This window comes from Aethalodelphis obliquidens, unplaced genomic scaffold, assembly GCF_003676395.1.
Source record: "Aethalodelphis obliquidens isolate GAN/ISIS:26980383/991018 unplaced genomic scaffold, ASM367639v1 scaffold23, whole genome shotgun sequence".
Taxonomy (NCBI): domain Eukaryota; kingdom Metazoa; phylum Chordata; class Mammalia; order Artiodactyla; family Delphinidae; genus Aethalodelphis; species Aethalodelphis obliquidens.
In genome coordinates this window covers 18,482,896-18,499,530 of record NW_020837967.1, presented here as the reverse complement: position 1 = coordinate 18,499,530, position 16,635 = coordinate 18,482,896, and the positions used below count along the sequence as shown (strand labels likewise).

Here is a 16,635-nt window from a genome sequence, read left to right as displayed (position 1 = left end):
GGACTTGGTGCTTTCTCTGCCGTGGCCCCAGGTTCAATCCCTGGTCAGGGAACTAAGATCCTGCAAGCCGCACAGTGCGGCCAAAAAGAAAATAATAATTCAAAAGATAGGTGCTCAGGAACTGGATACACCAGAAATTGAAGACAAAGAAGCTTGATAGATCGTGATAGTCCCAGACTGTGAGAGCTGAAGGGAAGGGACGAATTGGAAGCACTTTACGAGGGAAACTTATCTGCTTTGGTAACTGACCAGAGGAAAGTTACCTTTGGCAGGAAAAGGAGAGGACGATGGCCAGGTTGGCAACAGCTGAGAGACGGCTGACTTACAGAGGAGGAGCTTGCTTTGGACAGGGTAGAGATGTGAGTTCAGCCTGAGGCGATGGGGAGATTTCAGCGCTACCTTTAGATATGTGACCCAAGCCAAGGGGACATATCAGGGCTGCAGGTGTAGGCTTAGTGAGTGCAGTTGAGTTCTCTAAAGTAGAGATTGTAGAAGCAGAATATCTTTGAGTATGTTTCCAGGGTTAATGCACCAGACGATTAAATCGATGCTTCCACCTTTCGGCCCAGCAGGAAACAATGCTATTCAAAATCAGAAAATCAGGGCTTCCCTGGTGGCGCAGTGTTGAGAGTCCGCCTGCCGATGCAGGGGATACGGGCTCGTTCCCCGGTCCGGGAAGATCCCACATGCTGCGGAGCGGCTGGGCCCGTGAGCCATGGCCGCTGAGCCTGCGCGTCCGGAGCCTGTGCTCCGCAACGGGAGAGGCCACAACAGTGAGAGGCCCGCGTACCGCAAAAAAAAAAAAAAAAAATCAGAAAATCAGATCTTCTGTTGGAATTAACAGCCGGTTTCCAAAGCACCCACACCATCTCCCTGTAGACATCTGTTTACATCTGCCTTCACATCTCATGCTTTATGGCACAGAATTCTCTAGAGTCTTATCCCAAACTTGAATTTGCCCAACTAACTGAACAAAAACGCTTTACTGAGAAAACTGTCATCCTTCCTCAGAGGCAGTTCTCTACTTGAAGATGAATGGCCCTCCTGAGAAAGGAAAACCCAGCCTCCTTAATTTTCCTAACAGAATATTGTCTTTGTTGCCCAAATAAATGTCTATTGCTTTTCAAACAATCTAGAGGTTACTTCAAGCAACAGGGTATGTTCCTCCATCTCAACTGATGCTTTGCAAAGAGAAGCCAATAAAAACAACTCTAGCCTTGCTGGTTTTAATTAATTCATGAGAATGCTCAACACATTTCTTCCTTGGTTTTGCTGAGTTAATAACTACAATACATACTCTATGCATGCAGAATAAATTCTAAAGGACAAAATTGCTACATAAACCTATCAGCTTACTGAGAGTTCCTAAGCCAATATTTTTTTGTATTATACTTCATATCTTTGCAATTACTTACCTAGAAAAAAGAACACTTGCAATAACTCAGTGATGACCAATATCTTCACAAAGAGAACATAATGTTATTTCAATAGTTTTTAAAATGACGAACTCTGTAAGTCAAAGGATACCAAAGAAGATGGTAAAATTATTTCTACTTTTTGCTTTCATAGCAAAGCAGTTTTGGTACCTGTCCTTTCACTAAAACATTTGAATATTGGTCCATATACTTGATTCCTATTACACTTCAGAGCTGCAACTAGCTGTTCTATCAGCCTTCTTCCATTGAATTAATGATTGCATAATAAATCTGATATTTCATTAAAAGCAATTCCAACTTAGCCCTTTCATTATGGGTCAAATGAAATTGTTGGTCAATTTTCACCATAATCTTGATTTTATGATTTAATGTAAACAATTTTATATGTGTTCATATTAAATAATCTTATATATAGTTAAAAGGGTTTTTTTTTCATTTTTAAAGAAAATAATAGACTTTATTTTTTTAGAGCAGTTTTAGGATTACAGAAAAATTGTGTGGAAAGAACAGAGTTCCCATATAGCCCCTTCCACACACACAATTTTTTTTAGTAGATCTTTATTGGAGTATAATTGCTTCACAGTACTGTGTTAGTTTCTGTTGTACAACAAAGTGAATCAGCCATATGCATACATATATCCCCATATCTCCTCCCTCCCTCCCTATCCCACCCCTCTAGGTGGACACAAAGCACCAAGCTGATCTCCCTGTGCTATGCAGCTGCTTCCCACTAGCTATCTGTTTTACATTCTGTAGTGTATATATGTCCATGCCACTCTCTCACTTCGTCCCAGCTTCCCCCTCCCCGTGTCCTCAAGTTCATTCTCTACATCTGCGTCTTTATTCCTGTCCTGCCCCTAAGTTCATCAGTACCTTTTTTTTTTTTTGAGATTCCATACATATGTGTTAGCATATGATATTTGTTTTTCTCTTTCTGACTTAACTTCACTCTGTATGACAGACTCTAGGTCCATCCACCTCACTACAGATAACTCAGTTTCGTTTCTTTTTATGGCTGAGTAATATTCCATTGTATATATACACCACATCTTCTTTATCCATTCACCTGTCGATGGACATTTAGGTTGGTTCCATGTCCTGGCTATTGTAAATAGTGCTGCAGTGGACATTGTGGTACATCCTCTTTTTAAAAATTTATTTATTTTTTGGCTCCGTTGGGTCTTCGTTGCCGTGTGTGGGCTTTCTCTAGTTTCAGCAAGCGGGGGCTTCTCTTGTTGCAGAGCACAGGCTCTAGGAGCGCGGGCTTCAGTAGTTGTGGCTTGCGGGCTCTAGAGCACAGGCTCAGTAGTTGCGGTGCATGGGCTTAGTTGCTCTGCGGCATGTGGGATCTTCCCAGACCAGGGCTAAATCCCATGTCCCCTGCATTGGCAGGCAGATTCTTAACCACTGCACCACCAGGGAAGTCGCACATGTCTCTTTCTGAATTATGGTTTTCTCTGGGTATATGCCCAGTAGTGGGATTGCTGGGTCATATGGTAGTTCTGTTTTTAGTTTTTTAAGGAACCTTCATACTGTTCTCCATAGTGGCTGTACCAATTTACATTCCCACCAACAGTGTAGGAGGGTTCCCTTTTTCACCACGCACTTTCCAGCATTTTTGTTTCTAGATTTTTTGATAATGGCCATTCTGACTGGTGTGGGGTGATACCTCATTGTAGTTTTGATTTGCATTTCTCTAATAGTTAGTGATGTTGAGCATCTTTTCATGTGCCCCTTGGCCATCTGTATGTTTTCTTTGGCACACACACAATTTTATTATTAACATCTTGCATTAGTATGGGACTTTCTGTTACAATTGATGAGCCAATATTGATACATTATTAACTAAAGTCTATAGTTTACATTAGGGTTCACTCTTCGTTACACATTCAATAGGTTTTGACAGAGGTATCCACCATTACAGTATTATGCAGAATAGTTTCACTGCCCTAAAAATCTTCTGTGCTCTTAACCCCTCATCCCTCCACTAAACCTCTGGCAACCACTGACCTTCTTTACTGTCTCCGTAGTTTTGCTTTTTCCAGAGCATTATACAGTTCAAGTCATACAGTGTGTAGTCTTTTCGGATTGGTTTCTTTCACTTAGCAATATGCATTTAAGGTCTCTGCATGTTTTTTTTGTGTGGTTTGATAGCTTATTTCTTTTTAGCACTGAATAATATTCCATCACATGGATGTACACCACAGTTTGATTATCCATTTATCTGTTGAAGGACATCTTGGTTGCTTCCAAGTTTTGGCAGTTATGAGTAAAGCTATTATGAACATTCATGTGCAGGTTTTGTATGGATGTAAGTTTTCAATACATTTGGGTAAATTCCAAGGATTGTGTGCTTAGTTTTGCAACAAATAGCCAATCTGTCTTCCAAAGTACCGTTCTGCATTTCCATCAGCAGTGAATGAGAATTCCTGTTGTTCCATATCCTCCCCGAGCATTTGGTGGTGTTATTGTTTTGAATTGTAGCCATTCTAATAAGTGTGAGATGGTATCGTTGAAATTTGCAATCCCCTAAAGACATACGCGGTTTAGCATCTTTTCATATGTTTATTTGCCAACTCTACATCTTTGGTGAGGTATCCATTATCTTTTGACCTTTAAAAAATTGGGTTGTTTTCTTATTGTTGCATTTTAAGAGTTCTTTGGATATTTTGATACCAGTTCTTTCTCAGATCTGTGTTTTGTAAAGATTTATTCCCAGTCTGTGGCTTGAGTTAGTTTTTGTGAAAGGTGTAATAAGGTCTGCAACTAGATTATTATTATTATTTTTCTTTTTGAATGTGGATGTTCAGTTGTGCCGGCACCATTTGTTGAAAATACTATCCTTTCTCCACTGAATTGCTTTTGCCCCTTTGTCAAAGACTCTCTGGGTCTATTTCTGGGCTCTCTGTTCTGTTCCATTCATGTGTTTGTCTATTCTTTCACCAGATTACTGTAGTTTTATAGTAAGTCATGAAGTTGGGTAGTGTCCACCTTCCAACTTTGTTCTTTTCATTCAATAGCGTGTTGGCTATTCTAGGTCTTTTGCTTCTCCATATAAACTTTAGAATCAGTTTGTTGATAGCCACAAAATAACTTGGGATTTTGATTGTAATTGCATTGAATCTGTAGATCAGGTTAGGAAGAACTGATATCTTAACAATATGGAGTTTCCCTATACATAAACATGGAATATCTCTCCATTTATTTCTTTTATTTCTTTCATCAGATCTTATACATATTTTATTGGATTTATAACTAAGCATTTCATTTTGGGGTGTTAATATAGATGTTATCGTGTTTTTTTAATTTCAAGTTCCAATTATTCATGGCACACTGATATTGGTAATCTGTGTCTTCTCTTTTCTTAGTTAACATGGGTAGAGGTTTATCAATTTTATCAATTGTTTCAAAGAACCAGCTTTCGGTTTCATTGATTTTCTCTATTGAGTTCCTGGTTTAAATTTCATCGATTTCTGGCCTCAGTTGTATTATTTTCTTCTGTTTACTTTGCGTTTAACTTGCCATTCGTTTTCTAGTTGTTTTTTTTTTTAAAGAAGCGTTAACTATTGATTTTAGATCTTCTTTTCTATATATGCAGTCAATGCTACACATTTCCTGCTTTCATTTCATCCCCAAATTTTGATGTTATATTTTATTTAATTTAGTTTAAAATATATTTAAATTTCTCTTGAGACTTATTTAATCCATGTATAATTTACAAAGTGTATTTAATCTCCAAGTGTTTTGAGGGTTTCCAGGTATCTTTGTGTTATTGATTTCTAGTTTAGTTCCACTGTGGTATGAGAACATACTGTGTATGATTTCTGCTGTTTTAAATTTCTTAAATTAAATTTAAATTTCTGTGTTTAATGGCTCAGAATGTGGTCTGTCATGGTAAATGTCCTCTAAGAGCCTGAGAAGAATGTGTATCCTGTCATATGTACACTATGAAGTATTCTATAAATGTCAGATCTAGTTGATTGATGCCGTTCAGTTCAACTATGTTCTTAATGATTTTTTTGCCTATTGGGTCTGTTAATCACTGATAGAGGGATTTTCAAGTCTCCAGCTATACTAGTGGATTGGTATATTTTTCCCTGTAGTTTTTGCCTTATGTATTTTGATGCTGTGTTTTTAGGTACATATACAGTAGGGATGTTTATGTCTTCTTGGAGAATTGATCCCTATATCACTTTGTAATGCCCCTTTATCCCTGATAATTTTCCTTGCTTTGAAATCTTGTCTGAAATTAACATAGCTACTCTTTCTTTTGATTAGTGTTGGCATGCTGTATCTTTCTCCATCTCTTTACATTTTATCTATATGTGTCTTTATATTTAAAGTGGGTAGAGAGCATATAGATGAGTCTTGCTTTTTTATCCATTCTCAAAGTTTCTGTCTTTTAATTGGTATATTGAGACCAATGATGTTTAAAGTGATTACTGATATAACTGGATTAACATCTACCATATTTGTTACTGTTTTCTGTTCACTGCCCTTGTTCTTTGTTTCTTCTATTGTCTTTCGTTCTATTTCTGACTTTTCTGGTTTTAATGGAACATTTTATGTTATTCCATTTTCTCACTTCTCTTAGCGTATCAATTATACTTTCTAAAACTTTTTTTTGGGGCGTGGGGTGGTGTTGCCCTAGAGTTTGCAATATACATCGACTACTAATCCAAGTTCACTTTCAAAGAATACTATATCACTTCATGGGTAGGGAAAATACCTTGTAACAGAGTATCCCCAATTCTTCCCTCCCATCCCTTATAACATTGTTGTCATGTATTTCATTTATCCATTAGCTATAATCACCAAATACATGTGGCTATTGTTACTTTGAACAAACTGTATTCTATTTGAGAATTCCCTGGCAGTCCAGTGGTTAGGACTCCATGCTTTCACTGCCAGGGCCTGGGTTCGATCCCTGGTCGGGGAACTAAGATCCCACAAGCCATGCAGCACAGCCAAAAAAAACACCAAAAAACAAAAAACGAGAAAACCTATTATCTGTTCATGAAGAATAAGAAACATAAAAGACTTTATCTTCATGTATCCTTTCTCTAACGCTTTTCTTTTCTTTTTATAGATCTGAGTTTTTGACCTTCTCTGAGGAGCTTACATTTCTGGCAAGGCAGGTCTACTGGCAACAAATTCCATCAACTTTTGTTTGTCTAAGATAGTCTACTGCTCCTTCACTTTTGAAGAATAATTTCCATGGACACAGAACTATAGGCTGGTGGTTCTTCTCTCTCAACTGTCTTCTTGCTTGCATGGTTTCTGAAGAGAGGTCTGATATATTTCTTATCCTTGCTCTTCTACAGGTAAGTTATTTTTCCCTTTCGGCTTCTTTCAAAAAATTTTTTTTTGTTTTTGATTTTCTGCTTTTTGCCCATGATACACTTAGGTGAAGACTTTTTTGGCATTTATCCTGTGTGGTGTTCTCTGAGTTTCCCAGATCTGTGGTTTGTACCTGTCATTAATTTTTGAAAATTCTCAGCCATTATTACTTCAAACATTCCTCTGTCCCCTTCTCTCCTTCTGGTATTCTCATTGTACACTTTCTGTAACTGCCTCACAGTTCTTGAATATTCTGTTCTTCTTCATTCTTTTTTTAAAATTGCTTTTCAGTTTTGGAAGTTTCTCATGCCATTTCTTCAAGCTCACTGATTCTTTTCTCAGCCATGGTCAGTCTACTCATGATCTCATCATAGGCATTCTTTATTTCTGTTACAGGCTTTTTGATTTGTAGTATCCCCTTTTGAGTTTTTCTTAGAGTTTCCATCTCTCTGCTTACATTACCCCTCTGTTCCTGCATATTGTCACTTTTTCCATTAGAGCTCTTAGGATGTTAATCACAGTTGTTTCAAATTCCGTTTTATATCTATCCATTATGTCTGAGTCTGGTTATGATGCTTTCTTTATCTTTAAAAACTGTTTTTTGGTCTTTTAGTATGCCTTATAATTTTTTGTTGAAAACTGAACATGATGTACTAGGTAAAAGGAACTGTGGTAAATAGGCCTTTGGTGTGGGGTTTTTGTTTATCTGGTTAGGAGTTGGACTATTAGTGTTTGCTGCAGCTGTGTCATATGCTGAAATTTCCTCTGGTGTCCTTGTTTTTGTCTCCACTGTTGTCTTTGGGTTTCCCTATAGACTTCTTCTTAGAGAAAGTCTAAGATGTGCAGTGGTTTCCGTTGTAATCCCTTGTTATTATACAGAAGCCCTGTTGATGTGGTGGTGAGGGGTAACGGGGAGGGGAAGCATTCTATAGGTCTATGGTTAGTCTTTTCGTGAGTTTGTGCCTCTGGGCTGTGACCTTTACGGGTTTTTTCCCTCCTCCTTAGGTGCTAAGAATAAGGGGGCATAAGTTGGGTGTATCTGTTCTCCCAGGTTGGTCAGGCTCTGATAATATCCCAGCAAGTAAGGCTCTGGTAAAAAAGTTTCCCTGAGGGCAGCTTTCTTAAGAAGAACAGAATGCTCTGGTGTATTTCAAAATGTCTACTCCCACCTGCCCCCCAGCCCTGCTGGAATTATGGGGGAGTGTTTTCTAATCTTTACTGTGGGAATCTGGTAGGATTTGTGGAGGTAAAACTCATGAAAGTGCAGGGTTCCCCCTAAGACTGGGCTCCCCCTGGAGTTTTTAACTCTCAAGCTCATCCACACTGAGACTTTAGCAATTCTTCAATTACAGTTTACATTTTCCTACTCAGGTCCTGGCTCCTACTGTGGTTTCTGCTCCTGAGACTGTGGTCTAGTCATCAGCGACTCTCTGTATCTCCCTGTTTGTCTCTCCAGTTTGGGGGCAGAGGTTTACCCTGTGACCTCAGTTCTCTGAAAGATTTAAAAGAGTTGACGATTTTAAGTTTGTTCGGCGTTTTTCTTATTATAAGGATAGGAGTGATGACGTCCAAGCTCCTTACACGCCAGACCAAAATTATTTTTAACATAATATTTAAAGACTTAATTGTGTAAAATTATTAGCTGTAAAAGTTTCTTTTGCTCCCTCATATTTCTTCACATTTGCCATCTTTCTGTTGTTCCCATTAGCCACACAAGAATACAGCATGGCTGGCCCTAGAAAAGGGGCCTAAATTCTGATGAGGTGTAGTTAACTGGTAACATGGAACAAGGCCTTGAAGACTAAATTAACTGGATAAGACATGCACAGACTTTACAAGTTGTTTACCAAACTGTTTGATTCCCCCAAAACAATAGCCTCAATTTAAATTGACCATATGAACTTGCCTTCATTTACAATCCATCTAATTAGCAAGGAAACAATTTGATAACAGGCTTAATCAGCACATTCACACTGTTATTTCACATTGGGATCAGGTTAATATTTTTACTTGAACAAAGTAAAAGGATATTCCCAATATCATAAGTGTAGAACCATTTGGTTTGCTTTTTTATTTAGGATACTGTAGAAATCTATCTTCTCCAATATAAGATAGTAAGGGAAAAGAATTTAAACTAGAAACTATAAACAAGAAATTAAAAGTAAAAATTTCATAGTTATTTTAGAAATGTCTTTAACAAACCCCCTGGGGTGAGGGGGGGATCTAAATTACTGTTGAATTTGTGCAGTGTTTTCTCCTGGCATGAAGCTGTAATTAACTGTTTTGATTCCTGTTTTAAAATATATATATACCTACACACATAGGCACACACAAGTCAAGTTTGTGTAGGAGAGATTCTTATGACAAAGTCAAACAGAGGAGATTTAAACTTTTTCTCTTAAACATTTTAGGATATAGATACATAAGGACATTGCTAACTTTTATGGCTGGTAAACTGTAGGTTTACAAAATATGGCAAATCCCTATCTTTTCACCTCCTTAGAAAGAACAGTTTCTAATTCAAACACCACTTACTGGTATCTAGTAAAGGGATTTGCTCATATTCACAGAATTAACAAAATGGTTCTGAATAAGTATTAAGCTTATATGAAGCTGAATACAGAAAACACATCCTATGAAATTAGCTAGTCATATATGAACAATGTGAAAGATTCATAAGCAAAATTTTATTTTGCAATAACTTTTTTTTTGCAATAACTATTTTTGTGATTATGAATATAGAGCCTGATCCAGGAAGAAAATTAATAGATAGCTATTCTTTTTAGAAATTAATACACTATTTACTGTATAGTTGATAAACATATACCTGCAGCACAACAAAAGAAAAAGAAAACTTTACACTGTGGATGATTACGTGACATCCAGTGAACCTAATATATCCGCTTCATGTAGGTCAGTATTTTTTCACTTGTCCTGAGGATCAAGTAAAAGGTCACAGGGCGCATCTGAAAAGAGCCACATCGTAATTTTGGTGCTGTGGCTGAAATAAAACTGTAAGATATACACACATACACAACCCCAGATAGATCTATCTTAAATGAATAAAGAAAAATAACAATGTAATTTATTTAAAAATACTTCAAAGACACTTTTCTTGATTAAATCTGTGACCACTTCATTTTTCCTGCCTCCTTAGAAAGTTCTTAATCAGTGAGGCTTCTTCCATCTTATTACCACATTTACTCTATCCACGATGTCACACACTCATAACCCACATGGACAGTTCAGTGCTCACATCAACAATATTAAAAAAAAAAACAGACCTCTTATCAGAAGAGTGGTACGTTAAGGATTCTATTTTGCGAGTTTGTGGGAATGCACCAAAAAATGTCCTTTTTAGAACATAATGGTTTTCTTTCTCCTAAAATAATGAGCCAAAATATTTGAGTGAAACAAATGACACAAAAGTACAACTCTTGGAGGAAAAAATCTGACATTTACCAACAGTTTGGGGGAGGTGAAAGGTCAACACTTAAATGATGCAGTCTGTAACATGAATCAGTAGTGTATCTATGTCGGGCAGAACTTCTCCACATTTGGGGCAAGAATGAATTGGAATATTCTGTTGTTCCTGCTGCATCCAGTTTCTATCCTCAGCTCCTGGGAATAAGCATTAAATGAAATGTTAATCCATTCCTTCCATGTTGCAAGCAGTTTTTAAAAACAGATGGTAAATTTTAATTTTAACATCAGTTAAACTTGGTAATCAATACCTCGTGGGAAATGAATACAGGTTTTATTTTGGTCTTTAACTGAAGTAATCGACACACATAGAAAAAAAATCTCCAAAAGTAATACCTGCTTCCCTATCATGTTTTAGGATTTAGGCTCTGTTCCAGGTTCTAGGTATGTGAAAATATGTGGTTTTGGTTTTAGGTACAGGATGATACATGTTCTAGTAAAAACTAGAATATTTGAGAGAAGAAAAGGATAGATGAGGATGTAAGCTAAGGAGAAGGAGAGAATTTGGACAGTGCGCAGAGCATGGAGAGGGACCCTGGAACAGCAGGGACCTTCTCAGGAGCAGAGACAACAATTACGGCCATTCAGTAGATGCTTTTGAGCACTTGGGAGATGGGAGAGAGGGATACAGACATGGTGGGGACATCAGGCAAGAAAAAGAGACAGTGGCACGACGTGAGGGAAGCACTGAGGCTGTGTCAGACACAAGGTGGTTTTGTTGGGGAGGGCAGGAAAGGGCGCCTGGCTCAGACTGCTCGGTGCAGACAGGCCCCCTGATGAGACCAGCTCCACTTGAGAGGAGTCTTAAGAATGAACAAGAGTTATCCAGATAAAGGAAGTGAGGAGAAGGAATTGAAGAATCAGTCCTATTGTTTCCCCCAATTCTGGAGTTGGACTGAGGTTCAAGTCTTAAATCAAAGAACGCTCTGAAGAAGTCAGGGCTCTCAGCAGGTCCCCTGTGTGCAGACCGTGCTCAGTACAGGAAATGGTTTCTAGTTCCCAGAGCACCTCATTGATCTGATCTTTCTGCACCGATGCAAAGCATTTTAGTTTTTCAGCATCTCCACCCAGGTCTCTAGATTTTTATTCAGCCCCCAAAATGTTTGTTTTTGCAGATGATAGTGGAGGTAACTTTTTTTTTGATTAATTAACTTATTTTTGGCTATGTTGGGTCTTCGTAGCTGCACGTGGGCTTTCTCTAGTTGCGGCGAGCGGGGGCTGCTCTTTGTTGCGGTGCGCGGGCTTCTCATTGCGGTGGCTTCTCTTGTTGCGGAGCACGAGCTCTAGGCACGCGGGCTTCAGTAGTTGTGGCACGTGGGCTCAGGAGTTGTGACTCACGGGCCCTAGAGTGCAGGCTCAGTAGTTGTGGTGCACGGGCTTAGTTGCTCCGCAGCATGTGGGATCTTCCCGGACCAGGGCTTGAACCCATGTCCCCTGCATTGGCAGGCGGACTCTTAACCACTACGCCACCAGGGAAGCCCGAGGTAACTTTTAGTATGGTTTTTTGCTTCTGAGCATATTATTTGAATTCACTAACATGGGAGACTGTTACGGATAGTTTGTGTTAAGCAAACTTTAGAAGCACCCTTGAATAGAAATACTGATCGCAAAGCATGATTTCTGTCTGAAGCAGGGAGCTTTCTAACAGTCTCATTGTTTCAGATCAGGGGTCAGTAACTTTCTGTAAAGGGCCAGACAGTAAATATTTTAGGCTTTACAGGTCATAAATTTTGGTCATAACTACTCAAGTCTGCCACTGTAGCATGAAAGTAGCCAGACAATATGTCAATAAGAGGGCATGACTATGCTGCAATAAAACTTTACTTATGCAAACATGTGACAGGCCAGATTTGGCCCCTGGGCTGCAGTTTACCAAACCCTGCTCTAGATGACAATCTGCCACTTATCAGGGACTGTTAATTCATCCCTTTAAACTTTATTGCATCTGTCTGTGCCTTTATTTTTGTCCTGGTCTAGGTTTCAAGATGCAGACTGGGGCTGTTTTATCAGTCAGCTAATGGGTTCCCTCTGCCTCCTGGCTCTTCACTATAAAATAAGCTTAGTCAGTTTTCATTATTAACACATCACACTCATTTCTGCCTTTGCCCTTTTATTCTCATACAGAAGTTATCTAAATCCTGGCTTCCAGGTCAAGCTTAAAGTCACATCTTTCCAAGCCCTTTCTCAACCCCCCTGGCCCTTAGGGGTTATCCTTTCCTCTTATCTCCAGCACTGTTATTTCTATTCCTTACTTGTTATCTTGTATTATGAATTCATCTTTTTATGTGCACATCCTGTCTCTCCAACTAAACCATAGGCCTTCACGGATCTGACCATGCCTTATGCCCCTTTGTTCCCTCGTGTTCAGTCAAGCGCCCAGACCAGAGTAGACACTTAGACGGCTGCAGACGGCAGAGGACAACCATGATGAAATATACTGAGGGGAGCTATTGTTTAAGGCAGCTTTGTTAGGAAACAAACAAAAAATCTTAAGACAATCTGTTTGGAATATTGTTTTTTATAAGACAAAAAAGCTTATTAGGATAATTAAGAATACACTTGCACTCTGTGGCAATTTTTTTTGTTTGTTTTTTTTGTGGTACGCGGGCCTCTCACTGCTGTTGCCTCTCCCGTTGCGGAGCACAGGCCCCGCGGCCATGGCTCACGGGCCCAGCCACTCTGCAGCATGTGGGATCTTCCCGGACTGGGGCACGAACCCGTGTCCCCTGCATCGGCAGGCAGACTCTCAACCACTGCGCCACCAGGGAAGCCCCTCTGTGGCAATTTTTAGATTATAAGTCAAAGAGTGTTTGACCAGTTTTTTTTTTTTTTTTAAGTGTAAATAGATATTTGCCTTATATCTTCCCCTAAGAAATCCAGGTGCAAGAGATTGTCCGTTTTTTGAACCAAAACAATCTTGGAGGCACTTCTAGGTATGGGGTATATGGATGTTGCTATAGGATATTTAAATTCACGTTAGAGAAAAGGCCTGGTGGTGCTCATGTGGGTAGATGCAGCCTTCAGAGAACACAGCTTTACCTGCTGATGCTAAAAAATGCCTGAGGCTAATATTTATGTCAGTCCCTGTGCTGCTTCTGCATATGCCCCATGAATACCATGTGTATTATTTTTTGTGGAATTTTTTTTCTATGTGTATTTTTAACCTGAATTACTACCTCTAATATTTACTTTAACCTAATTTTTCCTGTAAAAGAACTCTGGCAGGGGCATCGGTGGAGTTAGGAGGTAAAAGGGATACTCAGAAATTTCCCTAGGATTTAATAGTTAACTATACATACTAATATTGCTTCCTTGCTGTTGATAACACTGTGATAGTTCCATTTCAATAGTCTGTTGGTATGTGGAAGGGACTTAGACTCAGCCAGCATTTAAAAAAAGTTAAAGAACCAGTTATGTGAAATGTGGATAACATCTCTCTCTCGCTCTCTCTTTTTTTTTTTGGATAACATCTAACACCCTGATTCTTCTTAGTGGCATTGCTATTAACTTTTCATCTAGCTATGTCAGTCTTTGATCCTGTGAATTTTATGTTTTCTCATATCTAGACTCAAGGAAAATACTTCCCTTTCAGTGATGTAATTTACTGTAAATGACGGAACATTATTACTAGAGTATTAAAACCACGCAATAAACAAAGCACCATACTTTGAATAAGTGTCATGATCAATTTCACTCAGGGAATTAAAATCTGGATGTAGTATATAATTAGTGCCAGTCTATTACATGCAGTACCATGTAGTGGTGAACAGTCAGATAACCTTGGGTCCCATGTCCAGTTCTGTGCCTAAAAATCCTCGTGATCCTGGGTTATTTAACCTTGTCTTCTGGAAGATGGTGATACTATATACCTCGTGGAATTTTTGAGGATCACATGAAATAATATGTATGAAGGGATCAGCACAGCATCCATGCATAGTCAACTCTCAATAAATGGTAACATTACTATGTGCAAAACAGGAAGCAGGTGAGCATATAAGCTCCAAGGGAGCTTATTTATTAGAGTACTTAAATGCATATTTAGAACACATAAATAATGGGGTAAGAGTTCATTGGAAAGAGACTGTAGGAAGAGAGATATGAATGAGGGAAGGGCATCTACGTGAAGGATACCGCATAAGCAAGTATATGTAGCTATATAAGCTTAGGATAAGTTCAAGGAACAGGAAGTGATTCCACTGGCTAATATCTATAGGGGAACAGAGTGAGAGAAGGCTCAAAAGTTTGGCTATGCCAGGCCTTAACTGCTAGTGTGAAGAGTCTGGTCTGGATTCAGTAGAGAGTAGATGGAGTTTGAGGTACTGTGGAAAAAAGACTGATAGGTGCTACATTTTTGGTAGCTTGATTTGGAATCCATTGTATAGATGTATAGTGGAATTTTTCTTCAAGCATCTTCTTCATAGGATAGCTAACCCCGGGAGCCCTGACAACCTAGAATCACACATGACTCACCTCTTTGAACGAGATAAGCCTGCTGGTCAGCGTCACTTGCTCTCGCCCCATGACGGCTCTGCATTTCCATCAGGGACTGCCTGCTGGGATGAAAAGCAGCACTCTATGTGAAACCCTGAAATACGACAACGTTGAGCAGGCATTCAACAGAAGTACGAGAAAAAAAGACCTAAACTACAAAGCCAAGGTTCATAGAAACCAGAACTTAAGAGTAATTTGAGCTTTAAATATTACTGGCACTAGGACACAATGTAGTAAAAGTAAATAAGATTTTTAAAAATCAGGAAACAAACAAAATGTCAATTGACAGGGGAAAAGATTAGAAAAAAGTGGCATATTTCTAAAACAAGACACAACAGAGCAATTAAACAGAGTGAAGTAAATCTACATATATATATACACACACACACAGAGTTCAAAATTAGTTATGTAAAGCAAGTTGCAGAATAATACCTATAATGACCGTTTTATAACCTAGGCACCTTGTTTTAAGAAATTAATATTACCTTGTTTTAAGATATTATATAGATGTGTATATATGCAAAAGTACAAAACAGCTGGGGATGCTGTTGCAGGCAGTGTGGGGAAGGGAGAGAGGACTATAATGGCAGGGGGTGTGGGGAGAAGACTGCAACTTCATCTACAACTCCTTTTTCTTTTAATAAAAATATACTTGGGGCTTCCCTGGTGGCACAGTGGTTGAGAGTCCGCCTGCCGATGCAGGGGACACGGGTTCGTGCCCCGGTCCAGTAAGATCCCACGTGCCGCGGAGCGGCTGGGCCCGTGAGCCATGGCCACTGAGCCTGTGCGTCCGGAGCCTGTGCTCGGCAACAGGAGAGGTCACGGCAGTGAGAGGCCCGCGTACGGCAAAGGGAAAAAAAAAAATATATATATATACTTGAAGAAAATAAAACAAATATTAGTAACTGTCGATTCTGGATGGATACATATTGGTGTGTATTATTTTATTCTCTGTATTTTTCTATTTTCTATTCCTCAATATTTCAGTTTTTTATCAAAATGAAAATTTTAAAGATAGAAGTAATTTTAGCAGTATTTTCTTTGAAAACATTACAGAATTATTTAAAGTGTTAGGAATATTTCATCCATGACAATGGCAGGATATGACTTCGGAACACATAATGTCACGTTTTTACAATTTATCTAAAAGAACTCGATCAGGTTCCCACAAGATGCTGCCAGGCCTTGCAGGGCAAACTAAGTGTTAGGGACACCGTCAGGCAAAGTGTGCTCAGAGCGATTCTTTTTTTTTTTTTTTTTGCGGTACGCAGGCCTCTCTCTCACTGTTGTGGACAGGCTCCTGACACGCAGGCCCAGCCGCTCCGCGGCCATGGCTCACGGGGCCAGCCGCTCCGCGGCATGTGGGATCTTCCCAGACCAGGGGCACGAACGCGTGTCCCCTGCGTCGGCAGGCGGACTCTCAAGCACTGCGCCACCAGGGAAGCCCCAGAGCGATTCTTATAGCTCAAATTAGGAAACACTGTGGGTCACCTCTCCCACAGACCGGGTGATATGTGCTCTAAGTCTTCCCCTCATTCACCTGCCTTCATCTTCAAAAGCATTATTCTCTTTCAGCAGAATTGCCAGCTGCAATGCCATTTGCTCCTTTTCTTCATGAATCTTCTCTCTTGCTGCTCTTTCTGCATGAAAGTCAGAACAATAAACCTCCATCTGTTAGAGGAAAAAAAGAGACAGAAGTTACCACCCAGACAAATGTGGATTCTCTACAGCTCACCTGCTGATAAGGTGAAGAGGTAGTGCTGCATCCTGTGACATTGTCTTGCAAATAACAGGTACTTGTCCCTGCTAGAAACCAGTGTAATCACCATGACTTTCCAACTACCTTCAAAGAGAAGACACAAGTTACGTGTGTGTGTGTGTGTGT

At 39.3% G+C, this 16,635-nt stretch overlaps 1 protein-coding gene across 8 annotated transcripts in view; it reads right to left on the bottom strand.

Annotated features, from left to right (window-relative positions):
* Positions 1-9,436: 9,436 nt before the first annotated feature.
* OPTN (optineurin) overlaps positions 9,437-16,635 on the bottom strand; it is a 39,310-nt gene continuing 32,111 nt past the window's right edge. For 7 of the 8 annotated variants that reach the window (XM_027121887.1, XM_027121886.1, XM_027121882.1 and 4 more), the window contains 3 exons: positions 16,291-16,421; positions 14,730-14,812; positions 9,437-10,397 (listed from right to left, as the gene is read on the bottom strand). In XM_027121887.1, the coding sequence (XP_026977688.1) occupies positions 10,270-10,397; positions 14,730-14,812; positions 16,291-16,421 (342 nt within the window). In that variant the 3' untranslated portion in view covers positions 9,437-10,269. The remainder of the gene's footprint in view (positions 10,398-14,729; positions 14,813-16,290; positions 16,422-16,635) is intronic. The other variant, XM_027121885.1, reaches the window with a different exon arrangement.